At 39.9% G+C, this 11,994-nt stretch overlaps 1 protein-coding gene across 6 annotated transcripts in view; it reads right to left on the bottom strand.

Annotated features, from left to right (window-relative positions):
* The window catches only part of nrg3a (neuregulin 3a), a 308,448-nt gene that overhangs the window by 21,946 nt on the left and 274,508 nt on the right, over nucleotides 1-11,994 (bottom strand). For all 6 annotated transcript variants that reach the window (XM_020606690.1, XM_020606688.1, XM_020606687.1 and 3 more), the window contains 2 exons: nucleotides 11,627-11,650; nucleotides 2,459-2,561 (listed from right to left, as the gene is read on the bottom strand). In XM_020606690.1, coding sequence (XP_020462346.1) covers nucleotides 2,459-2,561; nucleotides 11,627-11,650 — 127 coding nt within the window. The remainder of the gene's footprint in view (nucleotides 1-2,458; nucleotides 2,562-11,626; nucleotides 11,651-11,994) is intronic.

Here is an 11,994-nt window from a genome sequence, read left to right as displayed (position 1 = left end):
GTAGGCCGTTCGTATGGCAATGAATGTGCACACACAAAGCATGCACTGCAGAAATATGCAGAGAGGGACAGAGGGAGAGTGCACGAGCCACATGAGCTGACCTTTGGGTTATAATGGGCTATGAATATGTGTGTGCACATAATGAGATTTACAAACTGTTGCAAATACTCAGTCTGGGATTTCATTCAAGATGTTTGATGCCTCATCATGTTCCATCAGCCTTCACAAAATTAACAAAATGTCTCCTTGGACATTGTGTCTACCCACACCTAACACAGCTTACTTCGAAATACTTATTAAACAATTTGCTTTCTTTAGGATAGATAGCAGTTTTACTGTGAATGTTACCATCAAATTAAGTTTCAAAATTATTATTGGAGGAGCTTCAGTTTAAATAGCAGCAAGAAAACTGACAGTTGGGATGAAATTACATGTCACTGCAACTAATTTACCTGTAAATATATTCATGGGAAAATTCCATATATCCCATGGCAACATGGTTAGAGAAACAGAGTGTATCTGAGAGTTGAATAAAACACCCAGCTGTGGTTGTTAGATTTTGTGTACGTGTGTGTAGGCGTGTGTCTGCTCTGCTGGTGTTGTGTGGAGTTTCCCCTTAACCTGAGTGCTAACCCAGACCTTGGTGAGCAGCGTTACAGGACTGAAAGGTATAAGAAACTCTGATCCAACCCCTGAAAATGATTAAACATGTTTATGTTGATCATTATTTTATGTAGTGATAAACTTGCATCCCATTATGTGTGGCGTAAAAGTAACACCGCATTTCAGAAAAAGAACATCATACCAACAGTAAAATATGGTGGTGGTAGTGTGATGGTCTGGGGCTGTTTTGCTGCTTCAGGCCCTGGAAGACATGCTGTGATAAGTGGAACCATGAATTCTGCTGTGTACCAAAATATCCTGGAGGAGAATGTCCGGCCATCCGTTTGTGACCTCAAGCTGAAGCGAACTTGGGTTCTGCAGCAGGACAATGATCCAAAGCACACCAGCAAGTCCACTTCTGAATGGCTGAAGAAAACCAAAATGAAGACTTTGGAGTGGCCTAGTCAAAGTCCTGACCTGAATCCAATTGAGATGCTGTGGCATGACCTTAAAAAGGCGGTTCATGCCCGAAAACCCTCCAATGTGGCTGACTTACAACCATTCTGCCAAGATGAGTGGGCCAAAATTCCTCCACAGCGCTGTGGAAGACTCATGGCAAGTTATCGAAAACGCTTGATTGCAGTTGTTGCTGCTAAGGGTGGCCCAACCAGTTATTAGGTTTAGGGGGCAAACACTTGTTCACACAGGGCTCTATAGTTTTGGATTTTGTTTTCCCTTAATAATAAAAACCTTCATTTAAAACCTGCATGATGTGTTTACTTGTGTTATCTTTGACTAATATATAAATTTGTTTGACGATCTGAAACATTACAGTGTGACAAACATGCAAAAAGATAAGAAATCAGTAAGGGGGCAAACACTTTTTCACACCACTGTATGAATAGAATATTTGACTCAGGGTTTTGTGATGTACATTTGTATTTTTAACTGTGTCTATAAAGCTAAATAAATTAAATAATGTATGCTCTTTCCATTTGGGTCATATTTTTCTACCTGTGCTTCATTTCTGTTGGTTATGTTTGGTAATGAGGATCTTAAAACATGGAGCTGTAGCTCAACCAGGCCAACAAGCCAACAAGTCAGCAGTTTGCACATGGAGGACAGAAATGTCCCTATCAATATGTGAGCAAACCCGTCTACAAAATGACATGCTAGCATGTGACTGACTGAAATCAAGGCGGTTGTCTGAAGCTCACGTTATGTGCAAATGTCATATTTGCTCCCAAAACACAGAGAAAGCAGTAGCTGGAGGTCAATGCATCGACTGTCGGTCCATACCTCAACATGCAGTTGTTCAGGTGACTTATTCTCTTTCCTTAATTGCCTGCACTCCACAGCACACATAAAATAATTTTGTCCATGATTGCCTGCACTCCACAGCACACATAAACCATGTGAACACCATGCTTGTTCTGAAAAGTAACTAATAACTCGTGGAGCAAAAAGTACAGGATTTGCCAGTTAAATGTAGTGAAGATGAAGTATGAAAGTACCACAGAAGGAAAATATTCAAGTAAAGTACACATACCTCAAAATTGTACTTAAGTACAGTACTTGGATAAATGTGCTTAGTTACTTAACTACATTATCTAATCTGCTTATTTGGAGGTAAAGCCAAAAAGGAGCACAGCTGAAACAACAGAAAACTGCAGAGCAATATAAAACATTTACTGCGCTCATTGGGGGTTTGTTTAAAACTAATGTGACAGTCTAAGTGATTTGTGGTGAGCACAGTGTTATCATTACCAGCAAGAACTCAAACTATGTCCCGAAACTTTAAAGGTTCAGCCATTTAAAGTGGAGATTTGATGTTTCTGTGTGTGTATCCTCTCACTTGTTGCGGCAGTAGAGGGCCATGCACAGGGTTCCCAGGAGGCTGATCACCAGGGCGATGGAGGTGATTGACAGCACCTGTCTCTTGTACACCTCTTTGCTCTCTGTAAGAAAACAAAATAGATGGAAGGAGCTGTATTAATATTTGAACAACTCACTCCTGTGAAATATTGTCATAGATCATGTACATACTGTATCTGTCAGCATGTGCGGGTGTGAGAGACACAGAGGAAGGAAGGAAGAGGACGTGTGGGGTTTTGTGTGTCTGTGTGAGTGTTTATAAAAATGTACATATCTGCTGAGATCCCACAGTCAACATTCACAGACAATTATTATAGGGGTATGGCAATCTCATGATAACACAGAATTAAACATGGTTTTGAGATTTGTACTTACCCACTTTTAATTTCTACCATTGTTGTTTACAGCACCCAAACCGCCATTTTAATGAACAAACAACCAGTTGGGGCGTAACATCTCTAGAGCTTTGTTGCTATCTGTCTCGCAGATTCTTTCATGTACAAGTGTAATTACCTTTGTGATAAATAAACCAAATTAAACTGGAAAAAATAACATCTCAAAGCCCATTTACAGTACATTACACAAACATCTATTTACAGTTCTCCAGCAGCACCTGCTGTTCTTAGTTACCACGTAGCCTTTCAGCTCATTTTATCAGCTCTATCATCATTGAATAATGGTCCAATAGACACAGAGTGCTTCTGAAATGGATGCCACATGTAATGGAGCTTGAATACATGCAGACATGAAGAGTTATTGCACTGACGGACACCATTAGTGAAGAAAAATGGAAGCTGTCTTGTTTGTTTCAAACAAGTAAATCATGGCTGCCTTCAGACACATTAATAGGGGATCAATCAAGTTTTATTCAGCAAGACTCAGACCTTGGAAAAGCACATGGACAGCACAAGGTGTTGGGGTTTTACACTAAGTGAGACCAATTTTTACATGGACGGGTTATAATACTCAAAAATATAAAGTTCTTAACCACTACTCAGAAACCCACTGCTGGGAGATATAGAATACCATACTGTGATTGCAGCCCTGTGTCTTGCTCAAGGGCATCCTGACAGCAGCTGGTGGTGGAGAGTGTTACTAATTCACCACCACATCATGATTTTCAAGCCAGTCTGGGAGCTGTGCATCTTTGAGGACAAGCTTACCACTGTAGCCTTTAAGCTACTGATGCCCATACGTCATACAAGCAGTACATCATACACAGTCCCTGCAATAACAGGTGTCACACAGTTTATTAGTGTGTTGTCAGTGCATCCTCTGCTCTCTTCTCCACCTCTGTCTACAGTGTCTAAGTTATGTTTGGGACCAGTGTTGTTTTGATGCTGCTAATCAGCCTGAGTCATCACATTGGCTCATTGGCTATAATTATATCATGAGAGGGAGCTGAGGATTGTCCTACGGGAGCACACTGAGGCTGGCTGCACAGAAGATAGAAAGAAAGAAAGTGTGGGGTGGGGATATATGAGGACAGACATGATGAGTATTGAGATATGGAGACGCAGCAGAGGGGCAGGATGCAGTCCTTCTGCTTTTAAACCCTTTTTATTATTTTAAAAATGCCTGACAAAGGTCTTTGTGCTGACTTTATGCAGGAATTATTACATTTCACGCTGACTATATAGCAATTTCCATGATCATTGTGTAATTTAAGGACCGACTACACCTTAAAGAACTACTCCAGCAATTTCACATAGCACTTCCATAATGTTGGGGTAATCCCAAGAGTCAGAATATAAAAAAAAGAATTGTTCAAATCAAAGCAGAAGAGGTCAAGATATCCCAGCTTTTCATTTAGATCGGGATGGGCTTCAAAACCATTTCCTACCATTAGGCCCTTGCTGCCTGATGAATGCCTACATATTTTGAATCTCACTGTCCCAGAAGTGCAGCACAAGATAAAAAAAATTATACACACTTCTGGCTGTTGTTCTAGAGGGAAATTGTTACTTCATTTGGCCAACTTGTATCAAAGTGGTGCTCCACTGTAAGAGGGAACATGATGGGACAAGGTCTGGATGAGAGGGGCAGTGATTGAATGTTTTCATCCACATGTTTTAAGTGCATTTGTCTCAAAAAAGACACTTCACAATAGTGTGTTCATGATTGGTTGAAATGGAAAAAATGCAACTTTGACCCCTGTTTGCATAAAAAGGTAACTGAAACTTGTTGTGTACAGGCACATACACCTAATGTATATACATACAAAAGTTCAGTACATCACATAAATTCAGACATACATATTATAGATACATGCAGCACACTTGGTGTGAGGCCAAGCAGAAATAGGTTCCCAAGGTCAAACAATGCTTCACCCCCCCACGTTTCCATGTCCTTGTTTGGACACACCGAATACACAAGCAAACTCTGATAATGTCAATTAATCATATGGTTGGAGTAAGGCAATCGTTCCCTCTGTGGGTCACAACTTCAATTTATTTACTCCAAACCTCCAGTTCTGCCCTGCAGAGCCCTTCTGGGTCTTTATTTACTGTAACATTATAGAAAAATATGATTACACTAAAGGAGCTGATAGCAGCAGAAATATAGAGGTATTGCTGTGACCTTTTAGTATGTATGTAATCTTCTACACTCAGAATGTGTTTACCGCAGCCATGTTTCCATGCAGATGTCTTTGCTGGAAAGAGAGATCAGTAAGTGATGGATTAACCTTAATAATACCTTTGAAGCAGCTTTATATACAATAAAGATGAAAGCCTTTAGCTGTTACTGCTTTTAGTATATTAAAATAGGACTCACATTGTTTGATAAAAACCCTAACACACTGACAGGAGAGCTACATTCACCCACATGCCAAACTATGTTAAAGGGTGGGTTCAACTGAAACTGACATCTGGACTGGCATCCGGGATTACTGCCACAACCCTGATTCCATAGAAGTTAATGGAAAATTGTTTGCTCAAAGACTTGAAAAAACACAGCCCACTCAGTATAATCTAGAGATTTCACCGTTTTTCGTTGTAATTCCACAGAAGATTGAAAGTAATATATTACATTACTAACATGGTGGTAGAGAGAAATATCTTAAAACCTGAACAAATAAAACCAAAGCTTTCTGCATAGATAGATACTGGACCACTAAATACAACTGAGAAAATATATTTTATGAACCAACACTTCAAAATACGATCTATTTTTTCAAAATATTGCCTAAACCTTTAGAAGGTTGCTTATTTTTTATTACTATAAATAAATACAGGCCTCATCAGCTCTTTGACATCCTGACAATGCCATCAAGTGCACAAGGATCAAAATACACACAAACACTAGCAAACATGTACAGGACAGTGAGAGCCAAAGTAAAACAAGAGCTTCCAGGTTGTGTTATGGAAGAAAGAAAACCCCATTCAAAATCCCATTGAGATTTTTACTCTGGCTAATAACTAAAAAATCCAGGCTTGGAACATTTTCAATAGTATGTTGTGAGCTTCACTACATTTGCTTACACTGTAGTGATATATTTCTTTAAAACAACATATTATTGACATTAATGTAATATTTCTGTTTTTACTGGGCTTTAATAAACACCATTTCCCAGAAGCCAGAGCCCACTGGTGGCTCGTCTTAGTAAATGAAATAAAAAATCCAGAGGAACACACTTAGTTTTCTTCCAATGACTGATGTAAATGAGAGGCTGCACAGAGCCACTGAAGCTAGTGGAACAGAGGCTAACCGGATGTGAAGATGTGACTTAGGCTCCTTGTAGTTGGTGACAGTATAGACACAGATACTCACACACAGATATGAACAGAGGCGACTAAAGTGCGGCAACTGGCTGAACAGCATCTCTGTTCGCTGTGGGACCTTGATGAAGGGCCTTAGGTCTGCATGCTGGGGTTTATGACACAGAATCAGAGGACACTAAAATGCAATTGGAAGTGCTCCAGCACATCTGCTTTGTCTGTAGGAGGTCTTATGATCTAAAGCCTCAGTCTGAAATTTTGGTCAAACTCGGGCTCATATTCTGACATTATCTCATTAGACTCGACTGGGTTTCTCCTCTCCTTGTGAAATCATCTAAAAAATCTCTTGTGTATGAATAAATCTCACAAATGACACAGATTCATATTCCATCTAGGCAATAATAGGATTTGTGATATCTTACTCTTATTATATGATGGAGGCAGTGCCAGGTTTGTGAGTTATTCAAGGATTTGTATCTAATGATTTGGACATATGGACGAGTCCGACTGCTGGCAGCCACTGACACCGTCAGGCTCTGTTGCAGATATTAGGTTGAGGTTTATTAAATTGTGTTGCATTTGTACAATTATGAATTAAACAGTGGGCTCTAGTTTGAGTGCAATAAAGTTTAATGTTTAGTGGCAGCACATTGGAATTGGTTCAAGTTTGACGTACAGGCATCATTTGGCCAAATGATTGTAAAGGACTAAAAAGGTCATGTTTGGCTGACTGCTACACAAACAAACAGCCATAGTTGGACTCGTAATCACAGCCTAGTATAATGTTGTTTCAAATAAGGTTTCAAGTTAAGATCTGCAGGCGATCAAATGTCATCAAACTCAGGCACAGCTCACTGCTGCATCAAGATAAAAGAGGATCAAATTTCATCTTTAAACTTCAGATCTGCTTGTTGTGGTTTTCATTTCCACAGGTTTAATGGCTGCTAATTGAATGTGCAGTTCATTAGTCATTCAGCATTTATCATGTGTATGTATGCTGTGTAAAATTAGCACATGATGCCAAATTCTCCATTAGTAACCTGCTGCATTTTTGACATACTCACAGTATTTCCCATATCAATAAATCTTAGGTAGCATTCAGTTGGGTAGAGTGATTTACAGCACAATATGCATGACTGCTGTGTTAATTCATATTGTTTGCTCACTCATAATATTCTAATGTATTCAATAACTTACTGTCATGTTTGTCTTACACAAAATCTTTTTTATATTTTATCAATCTGCACTTACAGTATCTGTATTTACTCAGTGAGGAGTTTAATTTTTTTAAATATATGATATACTTTAAGGAAAGCTGGACTGGATTTAGCTGTCATAGGTAGTAATTGTTAAGTAAATTGCACATCATCACCAAAATCTGCCACCATTTAACAACCTCCAACGACAGGCTTATATCACCTAGTGCAACATTAAAGGCTATGTGGTATCACCCCTGGATTTGAAAGTGCCCGGACTGGGTTTGGACTCAGTAAATTATATCCTCCTGTCTGTGCCAAGTGCAGCTGAGATTGACAAGAGAGGATCAATGAGAGGGATGACACAGGTGTGAGGACAGATCCGAAGATGCAAACAGAGGGATGTGGTTTTCCAGCGATCACTTTACAGCCCTGAGACGTGGTCTTTCCACACACTGGAGTGCAGGCTGCTGATGTTGGACAAAACTTTCTTTTATGTAGGTCTGCCGTGCTAAAGTAAGCGTGCTCGCTCAGCTGGTCACGGCTCTTTCCTCTGTTCCTCAGAGGAACATATATATATACACACACACACACACACACACTCACACATACAATCTGACTTAAACTGTACTTTATAAATCAGGCAACTTGTTAAAAAGTGTATATGCAAAAAGGGGGCCAGTTTTCCAGTGATGGAGAAAAACCTGCTATACCTGTATGGCTTGCTACAAAATTGAAGACCAAATCGAGGACCAAGAACCTTTTTTATACACTGCAACCAAGTGGAAAGTAACACTCAGATTTTATGACAAATGTAAAACTATAAATTCACCAAACATGGGATACAAGATCTTTGAACCTGGACAAGTAATCCTACTATCACTGCCTGTGACTCTGCCCCTGTGTGTGCAGAAAGTATTTTATGTTTCTGGCAGCAGCAACACTGACTTATTGGAAAACAACAAATATCTTTGTGGAATTCAGAACTCATTTGCAGAATATCTCTGGGAAAAAAAAACAGAAATTGTGACACTGATTGAAAAATGATCTCTGGAACAACACCAGTGCAGCTGCTGTTTCTCACTCTGTAGTACATCTGTCTGTCTTTCTTCTCTCCTGTTACTCAACTCTTTCTTCTTTGACATTGAGCAGCACAAGCCAACAACTTTGTAGTCATGATGTGTTGTAGTCTCCAAGTTGTCAAAGTCAAGCACAGCAAAATAAAAAGTTTTTTTTTACCTCGACTCCAAAAATAAAAGACAACTCAATGACATAAATGCTATTAACCCGTATAACCACTGTCAGGACATGTAAAATACACACACACACACACAAATGTGTCCGCCTAGGTCTATTCATCTTTGCTGGAGTTTGCTAAACCGTTTCCTTCTAGCACAAACACACCTTAACCCTCTGGAGGGAAATTGAAAATCAACATGACATAAAATCCATTCCGCCCAAAAAATAGCTACCTGTAACACTTTGCTCTAACACTGATTTAAAACCGAGTGGAACATTTACCAGTCTGAGCTCAGCGATCTCTGATGGAAAGGAAATATTGATACCCACATGACTGACTGACTAGATACAGAGAAATGTTCTCTCCTTTTTTGCTAAGGATAAAAATGTATAAAGAGGGAGGCTGGAGTCAAGAATCCCTGAATATATTCTCTGTTTTATTAAGCCTTGGGTGGGTGAGATCCTGGGTGGAGAGATCTCAACCTTCTGCTCTAATTTTAACCCCAGAAACGGCCTCTGTTGGAGGGGTGGCTCTTTCTTTATAAATCATGCACAGGGCTATGGGCTGTCTGTGGAAAATATCATTGGGCTAGGGATTTGTGTATATGCATTATCAGGTGCACCTCTGTGGTCATGTTCTTTATGATGCGTATAATGATTAGTTTTTGTTGACAATGCCATAAAAATGTTAATACATTAAATGGTTCCCCACTGAGATCACAGTTAATGGTGGTGTTGTACTACACACACACACATAAATGAAAAGAACAACAAAGTAGAAAGACCTCCTGTACAAAGACAACATTAACTGAAGTTGGAATAATTGAAAAATTTCAGTTAGATGATGTATGGATTATGTGTTGCAAGGGCAGAAGCTTTGACTGCTAATCTAAAAGACTTTGTCTGGAGGTATGTTATCAGGCCCCATTGCAGGTGAAATAGTATACTATAGTAGTATACCTAGTATACTGGGTAAAAGTCTGTGTTAACTTTGATTTGAGCTTACAGCATAGTGTTTGCTACAGTGCCATGATCTCAGCAACTTCTTACTGTCAGTAGCAATGGCCAAAACCATCACAATAAGATTCAACCCAGAGTTGTCCTCTAAACGTCCCACAAACAGAGCCTTGTATCACACTTGTAGTGACTGACTGACATCAAGTGCTTAATTCATGCTTCACCATCAGTGGCTCATTGGTCAGCTAATTGGCTAGTAGCTGACTAATAACATCCAATAATATTCACACAGGCATGCACAGCAGCATTTTACAACTACCTAGTCTGCTGACACCTTAATGTCAGTGCTGCTCACTGCCTCAGCTCCCTCCAGCACCAAACCTCCTCCTTAACTGTTAAGCCTATTATTTATTAAAGGAGGATTGTTTTTCTCAGCAGAATCCTTTTTGCAGCTTTGATCCCTCAAAGGGTTAACCCTTTCCTGCTAGAACTAACTGTGTCCGTTTCCTATAAACGGTCAGTTCCTAAATGCACTGTAAGTGTCTCTGACTGGAATTATATCAGTGTGTGGGTGAAGAAGTTCCTTCCAATAATAATATGGCATCAGTTGCTATTAACAGAAATGGAGAACCCTTGGAAGGACCAATCCAAGATGCTGAAAACCCACACTATTCATCTGTATTCAAGCCTTCAAAATGAAGGCATACTTTTTCATGTTATGCACTATATACCCTATTAATAACAAAAGTGTGTAATAGAAGAATATGAAACAGAGGAAACAAACACTGACAAACCAGCGTTTAGTGTGGGAGGTGCTTATTTATCTGTGCCCTGCTTAACACAGTGCTGTGGAAGACTCTGGCAGGTCTAGAGACACTGGCTAGGCAAAGCAAATACGGCAGCTTGAACAATGTTGCAGAGGCATAAAACCCCGCTGAATATAAATGCAAAACCTGCAAGATAGCTTGGTGGAAAAGATCATCTGTCACTGCCAGGTTTGCATACTCTCAGCAAGTTTCCTGAAGAAAGCATTTGTTCATTTGACTACAAATGCAGTGGTTGTGCAGCAGAAAAGAAGCATGGCACAGCTTGTTCCTGTGAAATTTTACTTAGAGAATGTAGAAGCAGCAGTATCACACCAGGGGGAGGCCATTTTCCTAGATGATCCATTGTTTTTCCAACCTGTCTGTGTGGAAAGGTCCCAAGTTCTACCAACTGACAGAGGGAGGGGCTGTAGTTAACAACAAGCTTCCATGTGGTTAACTAGCACTCCTCAGCTGTGATACCCAACACAGAGGCTGTGAAGAGAGCCAAGAACAAGAGAGAGGAGCTTGGCAATGATGAGGAGGAGCTCTTGGCATCCACACTGCACATCCTCGCAGGCATGTGCATGGGAAACAAACATCTGAAGAAGCCCATGTAACTCACACTAAAGACTAACTAAGCATGTCAGAAACACATTACTGAACATGTGCCATGTATGTGCACATATATACGCATGTACAAATGAGGAATGCATTTATTAACTGTGCCAACATCATAAAAACTCCCTCGCTGTACCCTGCCTGCCTCTTTGTTCTCACTGTTTCCAAGGAGACTGCAGCACATTGGTATTCTGAAGGGACACTTCATAAGCAATTGTGAGAGAAAGAAAGAGAGGGAGAGCAGAGAGAGAAATAAAGCATAGAGACAGAGATGGTGCCAAAAGTAAAGATATATAAATACATGAGTAGAAAGAGCCAAGAGAGACAAAGACAATAGCTCATATTTCAAAGAAATACAGTGTAGCATGTGCACAGAGAAGGGCTGGTAGCTGTGAATCTGGGAGTACAGTCATATAGATGCCATTTCAATTCACCACATCTCAAATAATATATAGATGATTATGCACATCTGCATGTTTCTTTTTCTGGGTGTCATGAATGATGCATTTACAGTATGTAATTAATCACACAGTGCAATGTTGGTCCAACATGAAGCCTTGTGATGTTAACAATCATGACTCATGTAGATGAAACACAAGAAAAGCTTCCTTACCCATAAACTCGATGCCCAAGGTATCTGATGGTTCAGGCAGCAGGGAGGTGGAAGGAGAGAGAGGGAGAGAGAGACAGCGATATTAAGAAGAGTGTTAACACTGTGTCACATCATACAATCAGCTCATCACTGACCTGCTGTTCTTTAATGTACACTGCTGTATAGGCATGTTATCCATTGACACGTGGGTTTGGGGTGGACGAATGGGCTGACAAAACAAAACCTTAACACAGGAAATAGCTTTTACTTTCATGCTTGAAACCTATAGTTATGGTTGTGTCCTTTACCCGTGACTGTTCTATAATCTTAACTTTAAATATTATAACCACAGTGACAAAGATCTGGTACACCACTGTTTAATCAGAGAG

This window comes from Monopterus albus, unplaced genomic scaffold, assembly GCF_001952655.1.
Source record: "Monopterus albus unplaced genomic scaffold, M_albus_1.0 scaffold80.1, whole genome shotgun sequence".
NCBI classification, from domain to species: domain Eukaryota; kingdom Metazoa; phylum Chordata; class Actinopteri; order Synbranchiformes; family Synbranchidae; genus Monopterus; species Monopterus albus.
This window is presented reverse-complemented; position numbering and strand designations above follow the sequence as displayed.